The sequence below is a fragment of the Phascolarctos cinereus genome, unplaced genomic scaffold, assembly GCF_003287225.1.
Source record: "Phascolarctos cinereus isolate Bilbo 61053 unplaced genomic scaffold, phaCin_HiC Scaffold_3;HRSCAF=262, whole genome shotgun sequence".
Classification (NCBI taxonomy): Eukaryota; Metazoa; Chordata; class Mammalia; order Diprotodontia; family Phascolarctidae; genus Phascolarctos; species Phascolarctos cinereus.
The window spans coordinates 140,985,746-141,004,190 of record NW_027555736.1 but is presented as its reverse complement, the minus strand read 5'-3'; the positions used below and the strand labels follow the sequence as shown (position 1 = coordinate 141,004,190).

The 18,445-nt window shown below is 34.1% G+C and overlaps 1 protein-coding gene across 1 annotated transcript in view; it reads left to right on the top strand.

Annotated features, from left to right (window-relative positions):
• VPS13C (vacuolar protein sorting 13 homolog C) overlaps nt 1-18,445 on the top strand; it is a 173,174-nt gene that overhangs the window by 31,095 nt on the left and 123,634 nt on the right. The window contains 10 exon segments of the mRNA XM_078151183.1: nt 3,228-3,287; nt 3,666-3,746; nt 4,930-4,993; nt 8,006-8,133; nt 9,018-9,124; nt 12,034-12,205; nt 14,614-14,676; nt 15,546-15,681; nt 16,218-16,312; nt 17,338-17,480. Coding sequence (XP_078007309.1) covers nt 3,228-3,287; nt 3,666-3,746; nt 4,930-4,993; nt 8,006-8,133; nt 9,018-9,124; nt 12,034-12,205; nt 14,614-14,676; nt 15,546-15,681; nt 16,218-16,312; nt 17,338-17,480 — 1,049 coding nt within the window.

Below are 18,445 nucleotides of genomic sequence, written 5' to 3'. Positions count from 1 at the left end.
TGGTCTACAGAACCAGTAGATTTTTTGAAGAATAGAAACAACTCCACAAATTCTACAGACATCTTTAAAATAATGGCAGTTATGTACAAATGTCTAAAAATTTGTTAAGTATATTTGTTATGAAGATTCATAAATAGGTAATTTGTGATTCAGAAAGATGTTTATTTGCAGAATAGTGGTCATATTTAATCTCAATTCATAATTCAGGAATTTTATTAAGTGAATGTATTCAATAAATATAATGCTTACTGATGTTGTCTTCCTTCTCAGTTACTTTCCTATTCACTCCCTCAAAATTTGCAGTAGTACATGTTTTCTTTGCAGTACGGTTTTTTCTAGTCTGTAATTGTGAACAGTATCAAGAGGCACGATAAGGGTTCTGAAAGGAACTTATTGTGATTAATTATGTTTATATGTCTTTAACTATTTTTATCTGGCTTCGAGATGCCACCAAGGAAAAATTATCCTCTTAAGGCTGCGGTTGCATTGATTCTAGATTTTTCTGGTTTATCTAGTCACCACAAGAAAAATTTATTTATATAATATTTTGTTTCTACTTATTTGTAAAATATCTCTTAAAAACAATTATATGAATAGATTTGGTAAGTCTTCAATCTTTTTATTTTGTGTTAGAGGTATTTTTTTGTGTAAAGGTCAAAGTTAGGCTTTAAATGTTTCTCATTCAACCTGCAAATTCATACTGTCAAACGTTAGCTAGACCCTTTCACTTGGTCAGCAACCCCTTGCTAATCTCTTCACTGAATTTCATCATACAATGGCTATTTGAAATCTTTTCCCTCCTAGTGAATCTGTCAATCCAATATTTTTGTCGTTTTCATTTTTAGCAGGTGACTTTGCTTCCTGCTTATGTTTCACAGTAGCATTTCTCAGCCCTCACTCATCCTTTCTCCCCTCTCAGAGGAATAACTGTCCATCCTTTACAATGCTAACTACACTACCCTATCTTATTGATTCCTACCTTTTCCCCTCCTTACATCATTATTGCCTTTCACATTTTTAGCCTTTTCATTTCCATGGACTCTTAAAAAGTCTTTGTGTTAAAAAAAAATCACCTTTTTGATCCTCCTACCATTAAACTACCACATTCTCTGATCTCTTTCCCTTTGTTAGCAAGCTTATTGAAAATATGGGCTGTCATACTCATTGACTCCATTTCTTCACTACTAATTCATCTGTTAAACACTTATCTGGATTTTACCCCTACCATGTTACCCAAATTGCTTTCTCCAAGATCACTAGTGACCTCTGTAGCCAAACCCAGTACCTTTTTCTTTTTCGTGTCATCATCCGTGCCTGTCAGCAGCATTTTATACTTTCATATCTTCAAAACTTTTTCACTGGCTTCCATGACTCCAACTTGTCCTGATGTTTTTCTTGTCTCATTCCTCTCTGGGTAAGTAAGGATACTTGGCTTGGCTCTTCCATTATTTCCCCATGTACCTCTCTGTTCTGCAGTTTCCTTTTTTGAAAAAAATGAGAAACTGAGTGCAGCATGAACTATGTAATTGGGAAATATTTAACAAAATAAAAATACAATAAAATATAGATAATATTGATACGTGATTTTCTAAGTTGATAGGCAGCCTGCAGGAAACCTTATGTATGGTTTAGTGGCCCTGTTTGTATTTGAGTTTGAGATACTGAACAACATAATCTCTACTACCCCTTTTTCTAGCTCTGACATTCTCTGATTGTGAAATATTCATGGGGTTTGTACAATCCTTAGTATTCATAGACTTAATCATAAATACTTTTTGGGCATAAGTATATACATATAAATTTTGATTTCGTGAATTATGATAGCAAAGGTAGAATGAGAAGAACAGAGGATCCCTACTTGTGGAGCTTAGGAGTCAGAAGCAATTTTTTTCTTGGGTCACTGATAAAAAAGATCAAATTTAATTTTATTATTTTTTTTGTTCAGAGTACCAGAGTAATTTTATTAATTTGCTTTTTAAATTGAGACAGGAAACATAACACCATTTTAGTTTTATTAATAGTTCATATTATGGCAGAAAATGGGAAGGGAAAGAAGATTTGGAGATAGAAAGAGACAGGTAGGTAGAAGGAAAGAATGAGAGAAATAGAGAAAGACATAGAAGCTTTTAGGAAGGAGAACCTGTATGTGCATAATTCATTTTGCCTAAAAGTGTGGAAACTATTTCTTTCATTGTTGAAACCCTGAGAGTTACACTTTAAAGATATTTTAAACTGTTTTTCTATTACTGAAAAAAAAATCCCAGCAGTCTTGTGACATTTGTTTTACTGAATGTGATTGAATTTATTAGGCACATTTCTGAGAGTTTGATTCTTGTTATTTCAAGATGAGCACCCTTCCAGTCCCTTACCCCAGATTGATCCTCCACTCTTTTTTTTTTCTTCCTAGTTTTTTCCTCTTACCCTTATAAGTCTGTATAGGAAAACAGTATAGCTGTGGTTCATTAGCAGATTTATTTTCTAAACTAGTCTGTATCTTTTTTGAGATATAAAACCCTTTTAATATTGTATTTGAACATATAATATTTTTAGCTATTTGTTTTTACAGATACCCAACCAAATAGTCAAATATTGTTTCCAATAATGTAGTTAGTGACCCATCCATGCCCTCCCATTCTGTGTGACTATATACTCTTTAGATTAAAAAAATTGTCATAATATCATATAAAATGTTTTAATTTCTACTAAAGTTTAGAAGGATAGACATTCTTGGAAAAGACTCATTTTCAGTGGAGAAAAAGCAATAGTTGGCTGTACTCTAAATAGTGGAGTTTCTCATTTTTGTCTTCGTGGAATAATAACTTACTACATTTTAGTTTATTAATGCTAACAACTTTTAAGGCCATATTATATATGTTTTCATATAATCAACTACTATTAAATTTCTTAGTACTGATTAAATCTCCTCTTAGTACTGGCTTTGCAGGCAAAATTAAGTGAAGAAGTAAATCTGATTAAATTTTCCTCTAACAAACATTTAAAAATATTGTGTGGATTGTGAACTGGTTAAAATAACTCAGTTAGATAGAAAATTCAACTATCTCATTTTCACTCTTGGTTTTTTTGTTAAGTGACAATAAAGTTATATTCTTAAGAAAAGAATCAGTATGTCATTTTTTTTCAAGTTCCTTCTTTTTGAGCAAAATATATTGATTTTATGCATTTTGACATTCAGAATATCTGATTTTATCTTGTTTTTCATTCTTTAGACTGCTAATGAAAATTGGACTCCATGTATACTAAATGAAGCTGCAAAGATCATATACAAGGTAATGCATTAGAGATGAATTTTCTCACTTCCTAATATAGGAAAATATATTGTGTCTCTTGACAATACCTTGGTTTAATAGAATGTGCGCTGAACTGAAAGCAGGAAATCTGGGTTCTACTCCTGGCTTTTTCACTCTCTGTATGACGAGATAATCACTTAACTTCTCAGGTAATTTCTCAGTATGTAAAATGTATTTCCTTAATAGCTTCAAAGTTCTGTGCACTTATATTTCCTTTATATGATGTTTTCCATGAAAGTTTTTTAAGTAAGTAGACTGTTTTTGATTTTCTTCCATAGCTTTTTCAAAGATAAGGCAGTTATCAAGGAAAGACAGTGTTCTAATTGGTTGGTGGCATTAATCTTTTTTCTTTTATAGCTTGTACGCCTTGATAGCCTTAGTGCCTATTGGAATGTAAACTGCAGTACGTGTTACCGGGGATCCAAGGAACAGATATTGGTAATTCACTTTATGCATTTATTGTCTAGACGCATACTTGAAAGCTTAAATGTATCAGTAGCTCTCAGATTTCATTGAAGCAGTGTGGATCTTAGAGTCTTTGTTTGGCAACCAAGCCAGCTAAACATATCATCAGGTTGGATTCAGAGTAATAAATTTCTTGGCCTTAGTGTCTCTTGTAGACTCACCGTTCAAAGGGACCATGATCTATATTGGTAGAGAGAGGACTTAGACTCTTGAGACTAAGTTTCATAAATGTCTTTGAAATATTTAGGCCAATTTTGAAAGAAATTTATAAAAAGTATTCATTTTGAAAAGTATTTAATAATAGGATAATTTTTACTTAGAAATACTAACTAAAAAGTAAAGAAACAGCATTGGGTTTTTTATATCATAATTTCTATCTCCCTGTCTGAAAACAATTATTTTAGACAAAAATTATGCTACTTTAGATCTGAGGTTAGATGTCCAACTTTGTTAATGAGGTGCTAGCATTTTTACTGCTGTTTCCATAGTTATTGAGTGAATAATTGAAAAATATAGTTTTATTGAGTACAGATTTTACTTAGAACTATTTATTTAATGGAAAAAGAATGAATAGTACTGTTCACGAATTGGTCTAAATTTTCTTTTACAGATAAGGAAATGACATAGCCTCATTTTTCATATATTAGTGCTCTAAAATTACCCTTTCAGTTCTAAATCTGTGATCCTGTATGTCCTAATTGTAATGGCTGTGAAGTATTATTTTTGAGAACTTAATATGTACTCTCCATCAATGCTTTTAAAATATAGCTCTTTAAATTCAAAGGAAATTCTATTCTATTAGTATTTTAAAATGTGCTCCTAAGTCTTAAAGATAATTTCAGAACTTCTTTATTTTTTGAAACAAAATATAAGTCTGCAGATTCTTTTTGGCATTTATCTCATTGGATTCCAAAAAGTAGATTAAAGTTCTAAATAAAAATTCTAAAATGGGGAATAAGGAGTTATTCGGTCTTCAAGTTTAGAAAAAATTCTGTTTTTATCTTTTTTTCCTTTCATAATATATATTTTACATATATATTTGGCATAGTATATAAGATATGTGTATATCTATATATATCTATACACACACACACACACACACACACACACGCATATATTTCTTTTGCTTGTATTTTTTTGTATTTTTTTTTGTTAGGATCATTTGAAAAGTGGAATCCCTTCCAGTAGTAGTAACAGTGGATCTCCAAACTATCAATATAGTAAGTAATGCTTAAATTAATCTTGTATCTTTGCCAGAGTGTGTCACTTTTTATTTTTCCTATATGTTTTCTAAACATACTTATGGACGATAGTTGAAGTAAAGTGGAGTGAAAAGCTAAGGTTTTTTTTTTTCATATCTTAGCTTTATGAGAATGGATCAGCGTTTGGACATTAAAGTTTTGATTATTTGGATTAGAACTAATTATTAAGGAATAAATCATTTTTTCTGTTAAAAGTTTTTTCTAGATACCTACCAGATAAAACACGCTGTGCTTTCCCTTTTTTTCCTTTAATAAATTTTTTTACTGATCTTTTGCAAAAGGATGTAGATATCACTTCCCAGTGATCACTTCAATTAGATTGACCCACCTAAACAAAACAAACCATTCCATTGGCCATGCATGACATTATGAATTGTAAGCCTTTCTCCGCACTGATAATTTGCCATCTTCCTGCCAACAGGAGGGAGGTATTTTTCACTATCAATTCTGTGGCATTAAGACTTAAATCCTTACTTTCTGTATTAACTGCCTGATCAATCCATTTATATAATGTTATGTTTTCTCCAGATAGTAAATGACACAGCTTCTTCAATACAGCAATTTTTTTTGGTACTTAATAAACATTTAATTGAATTAACCTGAAGAAGTACCCTAGAGACCTGTCGCTTACCAGTAGGAGAGACCTTGAGGATTCATCTGCTCCTTTCTGCCCTCACTTCCCTCATTTCCCTACCTACTCTACAGTCTTGCCCCAAATAACTTACAATGTAGGACTTGAGTATCTTTCATTTGAGTCAGATAGACTGTGATTTAGGACCACCTAGTAGTTGTGAGGCCTCCCTCTTGAAACGAGCTCTGCTTCAGTTCCAGGATTACCTAAATACTGATGCTTTTGTACCCTAAGGGTTCCCTGAATTGGAGAGTAGCAACAAGGCTATGCTAGGTAGTGAGGGCTCCACCTCCAGGCAAAGAGAGGGATTAGTCAAATGGGAACGGAATTGAGCCAGAGTTCCAAGTCTCCATTACTCAAAAGCAGAAGAGAGTTCACCACCATAGAGGAGGCTACTCCCATAATCAGTATGTCTGAGGAATGAGGGCTTCCTGTAAGTCCATCTGACTCTTTGTAAGTCTCTCCTTTTTTGCAGGTGGGTTTTGTCTAGGTTGGGAAAAAGGACAGGAGAATGTGATGAAAGGGAAGCAGATGGGGCAGAGGGCCAAGGATATCTGGAATGGATGATCTGATGATGACATTTTAAGGCTAGTAATCATATTTCAGGAAAAAAACTGGAGGAGAGGGTTATGGTAGCCAATAACTGACTACTACTATAGCCTGTCTCCCAAAAGCTGAACCCCTGCCTAATGTCATTCCCCTGTTTTTTTTCCGCCTTTCTCCATAGAGGGTGTGGAGGTGACAGGGAAAGGGGGTCTGCCTTCAGGCAAAGAAACCAATTCCTACTGCCTGATCCATTCCCAGTTTTTGGAGGGTATTTGGAGGGGGTTCAGTAATCCAATTTTTCCAGACACAGTCTTATTACAGTTGAGCAGGAGAGTAGCCAGACAATCAGGCTTAAATGCACAGGTTCAGGAACTGTAGATTCTGCTAAGAATCCTGAAGGTCTTTAGGACTCTCTTGGTCTCAGGGAGGACCAGAGGCTGGGCCTACGACTTAACACTCTTCTGTACACCCCCCTCCCCACTCCCTAAAAGACTTGAAGCAAAGACCAGATGACCACTTCATAATAGAGAAGATTCTTGTTGGGTTGGACTAGATGATTACTGGTGACATTTTGAAGGTTTTCTGTTCTTAAAAACTAAAAGAGTAGGACTAAAAGTAGACCTTGACAGACTCACTGTCTTTAGTACCATCTCTTTTTAGCTTTGAGAAATAATATCTAACAATATACTGTATTGAATAATTTATCCTTTTGCTTTTCTAAAATGAAAATGCATATGGTTTTCTCAATGTCAAGTTTATCTTTAAAGAGGAAACTGGAAGGATCAGCCTTAAAGAATTGTCAGATTATAAAACTCTGAACTTTATTTCAATTTAACTATATGGTGAATTATATTATGAGTTTTCTACTATGAGTGAAAAATAGCGAGCAAACAATTTTTTAAAAATTAAATTTTATTTTTTTAATTATTGAAATTGTCCTTTTAAAAATTCTATATTTTGATCACTAATGAATTGCTGTTCTGTAGATATGCTGATTGTCAGTTTAACTTTTTGTTTGATTTTAGCAACTTTGGCAAGATACCTGATAGAAGTAGATTGTCAGTAGGATAGGGTATTTAAAATAATGAATTGTGACATATGATTAATTTCTAGACAAGTCAGTAGTTAACATATTTTATAGCAAATCTTTCAGATTCTGTTTTCCATATCAAATTAATTTTTCAAGGATTTCTGTATAACTTAATTTTATTTATGATCCTATTTATGAGTTTTATAGAAGATTGATTTGAATTCTGCTTTATTTATTATTTCCCCTTGGATAGAACTTAACACAATGAATAGTTAAACAGTAAATGGCAAAATGGTAGGTAGCATCAAACAGAAAATTGAATGAGTTAATTATATGTACATATGTTCATATAGTTTCCATTTGGAGCCATTCATATACTCAGATGACTCTCTGATCCCTTCAGTATGTTTATTTCCTCCAGTTATGACCATTGTGGGCCATCTATGCCTACCTATCTTGTGTGACTTTTCCATGTTCTCCTGTAATTTTTTCACAAGGGGTCTACCCAGTGTGCCAGGCATTTGAAGCCACAGAACTCCACAATTATTTTTTCCTTTTCCTGTAGCTTACTACAAAATCATTCGTAGTTGCAGGGTCATATGTAAATAGAGTGGGTACATAGATACTTTTTGAGGATAGTGGTAGTCTATTTTTGTAATTTTCATCTTGGTGTCTAAGTAGCATTTAATTTACCATTTTATTCCATATTATTGTTTCCACTAGCTTATTTACAGTGGTATAAATATCTTATGTGTTATGTAAGTTTTCAGGCCGGTGTCTGCCTCTGCAAAACTCTATATAAATCCTCATGCAGAAACTGAACTCAAAACACCCAAACTTGATTGCAATATAGAAGTACAGAACATTGCTATTGAATTGACCAAGCCCCAGGTAAGAGGTAGTTGGGCATTTCTTTGCTCTTAATCAGTTGTAGAATCCTTACTTCCTATGCCTTCATCTTGAATGTAGCTTCGAATATTTTGAATAGAAATTTTATGTGTTTTCTTATATTTTTAAAAAATGAGACTCAGTAAATTATTATTTATTGTAATCTTTCCTTAAAAGGTAGATCTTGGTAGATCATTAGCAAACTGCATACTCATCTTTTCCTAGTTATTCATGAAAGTTTCTAGGAAATTTTGTTTCATGTATGTTTTGAACCTTTTAGAAGTAGGAGCACTTGTGAAATACTAAATATTGGACCTTTGATGATAGGGAGAGGCCATGCAGGTAGAATTTTTTTGAAGAAGTTCTCCTTGCTTAGAGACCAGCTATTTGTTCTGGATGGGATTATAAGGATAGGTTCTGAGAAATTGAGGAGGAAGCTCTCAGGGACCTAATGAGGAGTTGTAGTTCTGTTCCTATTCCACTAGGCTTCGATGACGCCTACACTTCAGAGGTGTGTGGTTTTACTGGTGGGGGTATTCTCTTCATGCAGATTAAAAAACTCACTGTAAGTCATCTGAAAATTAATCACTTAGCCATCCTTTTGGTGGTGAATTTTTATAAACTTAGCTTGGTGGGTCCTTAGACATCAGGTATGCAATACAATGCTGGACCTCTACCTGCAGCCTTTTTAGTTTGGTGGAACATAGCAGAGTTTGCCTTCTCCCAGCACACCTTTTGAAACCCTGTGTTTACTTGACAGAGGATAGAACCTTAGTGGAGGGTGATGTGCTTATTTGGGAAGTTGGCTTGGCATCTGCAGAATAAAATTTAGTGCTTATCTATAGGTAAATGATCATATAATTACTGTTTTCTTTTTATTTTGATAGTACCTCAGTATGATTGATCTTCTGGAATCAGTGGATTATATGGTTAGGAATGCTCCATACAGGAAATATAGACCTTATTTACCATTACATACCAATGGTCGACAGTGGTAAGTTGGAAGCTTATCCTTTAATTCATTCTAGAAAAAGAAAATTATTATGGTTATCAGGATGTTATAGACATTTAAAATGTATCTATGATCCATTTGTTGTGTACTCTTCCTCCAGTAGTAGGTGAGCATTTTTCAACTTGTAGATCTCAACCTATACACATCTTTTCGTCCTATGTGCCTTTGTCATATCAGCCATAGATCTTCCACAACGGGATCCACCGAGCTTGTTTGGGGCCTTATTCTCAATTTCTTCACGTAGCATGGATACTAATGAAGCATATAGGCAGTGCATATATATGTTATTTAATAGATATATTTAATAAGTTCAGACCAGCTTTCCAACGGTTCTTTTCCCATGAGACCAGTTTAGACTCTTTATTTCTTGTACTTTCCTAATCCTATACCTCTATTTGTGTCAGTTTCTTACTTGAAATGCTGTCTGCCCCGTCTCTTGACCTCCTACTTATCCTTCAGCACCTTCCTCAAATCTTTTGTATTACTTTCTCTTATAACCTCAGGTTAAATCTCTGCACTTCTGAAAAATTTTAGCCCTTTGTACCTCTTTTGGTACTTGTTACATATATAATTAACTGTAATGTACGATTATAAAAGTTATTTTATTTCCTTCCTCTGTAAAAATTCTTGAGGACAGGGACTACATTTTATCTTTCTATTTATAATTATCTATAGATATATTACATAGATATATATCTGTATATGTAGATATGTCTATCTGTCTACCTATCTAGAGAGATAGATAGACATATATATATAAAGTGCTTTTTATATAGTAGATACTGAGTATTTATTATAAATACAATCTAACATACTCTTCTACACAAACTCTTTCCCAGTCCATTTTTTGCACCATTATTATCTATTCGAATCATACCTTAAATAAAAAATGACTTTAGTGACTTTTAATGACTCCTCATTGCCTCCTTTTCCTGGCAATTCAAGGCCTTCCACAAACTGACATTAGTTAGTCTTTGTAGCTTTGTCTTATAGGCTTTTTTCCAGCCAAATTATTTTTCATCCCTCTTGTGTCATTTCCTCTCTTATCTCTGTGCTTTTAATTCAGCAACCATTAAGTGTCTATTATTTCTAAACACAAGATAAAACATAATTATCCCTTCCCTCAAAGGTTATAGAACATGTATAATAATAAGCAAAAGCACCAAAGGAAGTAGGAGGGGATGGGAATAGGGAGTCGGATGATATGGTTAACTGTGGCAGGAGTGGAGACAGATAAAGTCTCTTAGTTGATAAACCTTTATTAAGCACGTAGTTTGTGCCAAGTATAAAGGAAGGGACGAACAATATAGGGTAAGGGAATCAAGAGCAAAAAACAGGATAGAGTCAGATTGGCTAACTATGGGGCACTTGGCACATAATAAATATTTGTAGACTGAGTGGCTTGCCTGTGATTCCTTTTGGCCAAGCTATATTATCGGAAAATAAAAGCAAAAATGGCACCTGCTCTCAAGGAGCTTAATTTCTAATGGGAATTAGGGGAAGCAACCTGTAAATAAGTATATACAGACTAGATGGAAGGTGCTCTGAAAGGGAGAAGCTCTAGTAACTGGAGGAGCTGGGAAAGTCCCTCCTGCAAAAGATGGCATTTGAATTGAATTCTGAAGGAAACCAGGGTCATTAAGAAGGAAAGATGAGGAGAGAGATACTTCCAGTCATGTGAGAAAGCTCATGGGGGGAAACGAGGACTTGTTTGTAGGGATTAGGGAAGGAATAAGATTGGGAGAGAAGAAAGATTAAGGGGACAGGATGATGATGGGCATAATCTGATGGAGTAGATAGTATCATATGGAATCAGGAGTATATGTAGAGGGCCTTGGGAAGTAGAAGGGTAACTTTGTCAGAGACTGTCATGAAGGAGGAAGTAGTAGGGGAATGTCTGAGTGTTTTAGATGAGGAGAGTAGGAAAAGGAGTTCTTAAAAAGGGAAAGAGAAGAATATATGTGAAGATACTGATAAATTTTGAGATGTGGAAGGGAGAATTTGCATCCGGTGTTTTTTTTTTCTCTTAGATCAGGGAGACTTATGTTCTGAATTGGGGGTGGGAATGGGAATTTTTGTGTTCTTTTTTTTAAATTAATTTTTTTAGTGAGCAAACACCCATTGTCTTTCTCTTCCATCTCCCCCCCTACCCCCGCCTCCTCCCTCTCCCCTATATTGGAAAAGAAAGAAAAACAAAACCCTTGTAACAAATATGTGTAGTCAAACAAAACAAATTTCCACTTTGACTTTGTCCAAAAAATATCCCCTCACCCCCCCGCCACATGCTTGTGCACATGCTTGCATGTTTGTGTCTGAGTTTTTGCCTTGAATCCATCACCTCTCCATCAGGAGGTGGATAACATGCTTTTTAAAAAAATTTACTTAAAAAAATTTCAGTTTCAAATTTCCTCCCTCCCTCCCCCTACCTCTTCCTCCATCCTTTGAGAAGGCAAGCAATGTGATTGGGTAGCATGCTTCATCATTAGTTCTCTGGAATTAGAGGGTTATTGGATTTATCAGAGTTCTTAAGTCTCACAGCTTTTTTGTCTTTACAATGTTGTCATTGTATAAATTGTTCTGGTTCTGCTCACTTAATTCTGTATCAGTTATACAAGTCTTCCCAGGTTTTTCTGAAACCAGGAGGAGGGGATTTCAGAATAGGGACTCTGGAAGGTACACTAGAGAGGCAGTAAAAGTTGAAGGAAAGGATTTCTCATAGGAGTGAGGGGTCTACCAAAGTTACATGAAGTGTTTTTACTGTATTTTCTTTAAGCTGAGTGAAATCTAGTAGGTATTTGTAATACTGTTACTGAGGTAAGTTTCATCCAGTTTTTCATGTATTTCCTTTGTAAATCTTCAGATTTTTTTTATGAAAAAAATCTTATTTACAGGTGGAAGTATGCAATTGATGCTATTCTTGAAGTTCACATAAGACGGTATACACGGATGTGGTCTTGGAATAATATAAAAAGGCATAGGCAGTTTCTCAAGCGTTATAAAAACGCGTACAAAAATAAACTAACCCAGAGTAAAATCACAGAAGAAGTACAAAATGAAATTCAGGTATTTCCTACTTATTTGTAATTGGTTTTGTTTTAGAATGTCTTGATTAATGATTAAAGGAAAATGTGGGTTTACTTATGAATCTATTTGACTTCTAAGTCAGAAGCCCCGATTTCTTTTTGTTAATGACTTTGCTCTAAAACCAAATTTTGATGAATGTGAACTTTGTGAATTTTTCAATTATATGTCATTTTAATAGCATATTAATTTTAGCATGTACTGTTTTGTAGAAAAATAACTAATTTTCACATTCACATTTAAATTTTTTTCCATTATTGACTAATAAAAGTAGCAATATAGTAATGATTACATTTAATATTATGTATTTCTTCCAGGAAAGTCAAATGTTTTTTCAGTTTTAAAAATATAGTTCATCAGCATTTTGATATAATAGGTGATATTTTCATAGTTTAGCAGCTTGAAGATAGAAAAACTGAGACACATAATGATTTGCTCAGAGACGTGGAACGTGGACTCCAATCCTCCCAATCCAATCTCCAGTTCTGCCATTGATTCATCATGTGAACTGTGAATTGAATCCTCAGTCTTTTAGACTTTTGAAAAGGGAGAAGAGAGAATATTCACTCTCATGGTATTTTTTGATTCCCTGAATCAATTTATGTTTTTTGCTTATGTCCATGTTCTAATAAACTATCAAAGACATTAAAGTCCATAAAGTTTTGTTTATGAAGGGAATAGAATTAATGATCAATCAAACATCTGCTGTTTTCCTGGTACTGTGTTTGGTTCTTGGAATATAAATATAATGAATGAAACAGTGCTTCTCTTTTGACAGAGGAGTCAACAAGGACATGAAAATTATACATATAAAAATATAATTGGAATAAATACAAATAAAATACAAAGTAGTTTGAGAGGGATGACATCAATTGTCTTGTGGATCAGGAAAGGCTTCATATAGAAAGTGGTGCTTGAGCTGTTTCTTGAAGAAAGAGAAGAAATTGTTTATATCTTTGGAGAGAGCAAATTCAGTATCATGATGAGCTCAGTAGCCAGATGGCAAAGGCCTGAGGAATGAGTAAGAAGAGAGGAAATGGAAGCGGTGAGTGCAAACAGCTTTTTGAAGGAGGTTGGCTGAGAAGGGAGAAGAGATATAGCTAAAGGGGATGACAGCATGAAGTGAAAGTTTTATAAAGATGAGGGAGACTTGGATATGCTTGACGGCAGTAGGGAAGATATAGGGAACTCCCAGTAACTAGGCAGTTGTCAAAGATGACAACAGTGAGGAGGTAGTGGGAATCAGAGTGGAGGGTGGAGAAGAATAATTGAGGTTGCAATCTGCTGGACAAGACAGGATAGCTAAGATCAGTGGGATCAAGGACACATGTAGACCTTGGCAAGGAGAAAGGCTACCTCATTGACGGAGACTAGGGGAAAAGGAGGAGAGAGTAGAGAGTGACATTAAGGGGTTGGGGATAAATCACTGGGGAGAAGAAAGAGCTCACCTTGAATGGCCTTGGTTTGCTTAGTAAAGTAAGAGTCAAATTCCTCAACTGAGAGAGACTTGTGGAAAGAAGAGAAGGTTTGGAAAAGCTTTATGGGAAAAGATAGGCAGTTAAAGAAGAATAAAAGGATTGCATTATATCAGTGAACCTCCAGTAAAAGTTGGATAATGTGGATTTATTATCTGTCCAGTTGGTATAGTTATATACATTCCTCCAGCTCAGTTCATCATTGTGAGTAGTGTAGGAGGGGAAGAACTGGACAAAGCATTTCAGAGTAGAAGTCAGTTTTAGAGTTTAATTGTTTTGCTATAGGATCAAGATAGGAAAGGGAGGGAAATGAAGTCTGAGCCAGGGTAATGGTAAAGAACTGAGAGGTGGAGGGATTGGAGGCCCTCATGAGGATAAGAATGAGTTTGGGAAGAGTATAGTGTAGGGGAAAATGGAATTATGTGATAGGTTATAGCCAGATAGAGGAAGGTCTGAGTTTTTAATTAAGGAAGGGGAATACTTGTGGATAATGGTAGATCCAGTATATGGCTGAGATGGAGTGAAGGAGTAGATCATCAGATTTAAGAAGAACGGTATTTGAGGGACAAAGACAAACCTTACTAGCTACAAGCATGAGTAGATGATATATAAACAAGGCTTCTTTTTGAACATTTGTATTTCCAATTTTGTTCTTAAAGCTTAGTATGATGATAAGACATACAGAGAAATCTTACTTTCAAACTATTTTTAATGAAGTGGTTATCACCTTATAGAGTTTATTTTCCCTCTTTTTAAAGCATTGTTGATCCAAAAGTAGACTTTTATTTTCATGGAGTTTTTGCAGAAGGACAAGAAATTGTTTGGATGAACATAAATCATTTGATTAAAAGCATCTCTTGGGTCTTTTTTTTTTATCATTCATTTACTTAAAAGTCTGTCCTCTTGTTTTATAAGGACTTGGAGAAGACTCTTGATGTTTTCAATATTGTTTTAGCAAGACAACAAGCACAAGTTGAAGTAGGTAACTTTTTCTAGCTTGTTTTATATTTTTAAGCATTTTGTTATCATTATTTAAGCCTAACATCCAGGAATCTAATTTTAATATTTAATGAAGCAACTGAAGCAAACCTATGTCTTATTAACAGTTATACACTGATTTACTTCAGTATAAATAGTTATCAAATTAGACTGATAAAAATGACCATCAAAGTGATTGAGTTGAAAGTTAATTTAGTAAATCTTATTGAGAAATGAGATATTTTACCCCTTTTTTCCATGTCCCTGCATAGTTAGCATAAACAGTTGAGAGGTGTAAATTCTAAGTTGCACAGAGAGATATGTTAGTGTTTTCTTATATAACATTTTGGACAGTAGAAAGAGCACTGGTTATGAAACTAGAGGGTTTGGGTTTGATAAACAGATATGCCACTTTTTAGCCCTATGACCTTGGGCAAGTCATTTAATTTCTCTGGGCCTTAGTTGCCTATTGCTTAAAAAAGGGGGCAATTTGGCACAAATGTTAGTTATAGTACCTTTCAAAATTGAAATATATGAGTTTTTTTGGGTCTACATTTCAGGTTTAATTGGTATAGGAAACTCCTTTTACCAGTGCAGATCAGTAACTTTTTTACAACTTAGTCTTAGAGAGTTAAATGACACTGAAAATTTAAGTGATTTTCCCAGGCTCACGCAACAAAGACTATAAAGTGTTAGTAGGGGTTTTGAATCCAGTTCCTTCTGACTACAGCTCCCAATTCACTACACCTTGTTGCATAGTATTTACTTCCTAGATATGATATGATTTTCTTTTTAGAGTGCCCTTTTTTAAAGAAGTTTTGAATTTAATGAAATTTAAATAAATTAAGAAATCTTTTTTAACTTTTTAGGTGATTCGATCTGGGCAAAAATTGAGAAAAAAATCGACTGATACAGGGGAGAAGCGTAGTGGAGGCTGGTTTAGTGGGTTCTGGGGTAAGAAAGAAACTAAGAAAAAGGATGATGAAGAATCCTTAGTTCCTGAAAGTAAGTTTCAATTCAAATTAATGTACACCTCATTGAGAGAGAAATGTAACACATATTCATTCTTGTCTAAATAATTTAACATAGTTTCCTAAAATAATATGAAATAAAGGTATAATATGATATTTACAAGTGTGGTTTCTGAATAAGATAAAGTGAATAGATTTTTATTTTGATCCTTTATGAAGGGTGTATGTATTGGAAAATAGACAAGAATTTCATAGAAGGGATTGAAAGGGTTGTGTTAAGTAAGCGCTAATGTAACAATAATAATAATAATAACAATATACTAATAACTTACCTGCAAGCATAAAACTTTTACATGCTAAAATAATACATAGTACATAATGTAGTATTGCCTGAATTTCTAACTCTGTCTGTTCTAATACCTATTCAGAGAAATATAGATTAAACTACTTTAACACTTTGGCTGGTTCTTGTAGAGTACTTTAATCAGACTTCTTAATAGATTTTTATCTGTCATACTGAAACTATCTTTCTGTAATAGTTCCCTAAAAAATTTAGAATTTTTATTGTAGCAATTGATGACCTCATGACTCCGGAGGAAAAGGCAAAACTCTTCACTGCCATTGGATATAGTGACAGTACCCACAACTTAACTTTACCTAAGCAGGTAAATATGTTGATAAATTAATATTGTACTTCTTTATTATGTTCTAAGCTTGAAAGGGTTAAAATAGGAACCAATCTGGGAAAAGTGGTTAAAACATTAGAGTTTAAGTTTAGCTTTTATTTCAGTGATACTCAGTTGCTGGAGGCAAAGTGGTAAAAATAGTCGGAATCTTGAGCTTGGAGTAAGGAAAACTTGGGTTCTAATCCTTCCCCTGACAGCTACTAGCTATGTGGCTCTGGATAAGTCACTTATATTCTGTGTGCCAGGAGTTTGCTTATTAGTGTTCTTAACTGTTAAATGTCTGTAATTAGATTTTTGCTTATTAAAATTCTTTCTCTTGCTTAGATTTAGTTATGTTAGCAAATTTAAGAATTATCTGAAAAACGTCATTATAGAGTTGGGATTTTGTTGATACCATGTTATTGTTTCTTTCATGACCCTCCCTAAGTTTGCTTAGTTTATATTCTTATAACGTGAGAAGATATGATTTTTCATTTTGCTGTCTTATGGTGTTCTTTCTTGGCCATAGTACTTGTATTGAGCCATGAGTAGTTTTATATCACCAAGTTATTGTGGGATCAAATGAGATAATACATATAAAATGCTTTGTAAACCTCAAAGCCAGATGTTAACTATTACAATGGAAAGAGCACTGGACTTGAAGTCAGAAAGATTTGAGTTCACATACTACCTGATTATCTGTATTACCTTGCTGGGCACGCAGGTTTTGTGAGCCTTAGTTTGCCTGTTTGTAGAAAGGACTAATGATGCCTGTAGCACCTACTTTATAGTGTTGTGAGGATCACATGAGATAGTCTCTGTAAAATGCTTTGCAAAACTTACTGTTAATATTTTGGCTGTGTTAATTATTATCTAATATATTAATTATAATGTTAAGTATAATAATTATTTAAATTCAATCAATTTAATCCTTGCATATAGTGTATATAGAATAGAGGTTTATTTTGCAAGGGAATAAAAACTACTTAAACTTTATTTTAAAAATATTTTTTTCCTCTGTCTAGTATATTGCCCATGTAATGACACTGAAACTGCTAAGTACATCTATTACAATCAGAGAATACAGAAATGTTCCAGAGATACTTAAAGTACAAATTATTGGCTTAAGCACTCGAGCATCTCAGCGGCCAGGAGCACAGGCGCTTAGGTAAATTAAAAAGAAAAGAATTGAGATTTTTATTTTTTGCGTTATATTAGCTACAAAGGTATATAAATACATACATAGTGCTTGCCCTCGGGGTCCTCGTTCTTATATTAAAAAGACAAAACATGTGGATACTTTAAGATCAGAGAAGCTTAGAGTTGACTGGGACTGAAAAGGTCCAGAGAAAGCATCAAAATTATCTACAAGTTTATGGTGTGCATCAACTATGTCTTAGGCACCCAAGAGAAGTTAGTTTTCTAAGTAAGACATTCTCCAGCCCCTAGAGTTCACAGCTACATATTATATCCCATTATTGTGATTGTATCTTTAAGAGCAAGCAAGCCTCTTTTCTTGTTCCCTCTCTTTGCCCACTTCTACTCCTTTTAAAAAGAAACTGTGGAAGATAATGGGGTATCTTATCTTATGACAGTAGATGCCGAGGGCTTTGCTCACCTTCCTGACATTCCAGAACCAGGAATAAACCAAGAATAGAAAGCTGTAGTCAGTTATTCCCCAGATATGTAGCAAAATAAGGGCCAATAATGAAAGACATTTGAATAATTGAATTAGGTAGCACTGAACTCATGTAAGCACACAAAAAAGTTAATGAACAATACAAATTAAAAAACAATGCTATACAGTATGTCAGAAGGCAGTATATGATTAAGTGCTAAAGGAATGATGCAAACAATAAGTGTTAAATGGGTTAAAAGAAGGAGTGAAAAAAATTTGAAAGTTTTGTGGAAAAATGGGCCCTTCTCCATTTAACTCCTACGGACATGGACAGATCAGAGCAGGGTGAAGGAGATGAGAAAATCTAAACTGTGTTTGGGCAGTGAGTAGACCATTTTGTCCTGGAAGGAAATAATAGAAGTCAAATTTGAAAGGGTATTGTGGTATGAGATTTTGCAGGGCTTACCTGCTAATTTGGATATAGTTCTTTGGCTTTAAAATGCAGTTCTTTCTCT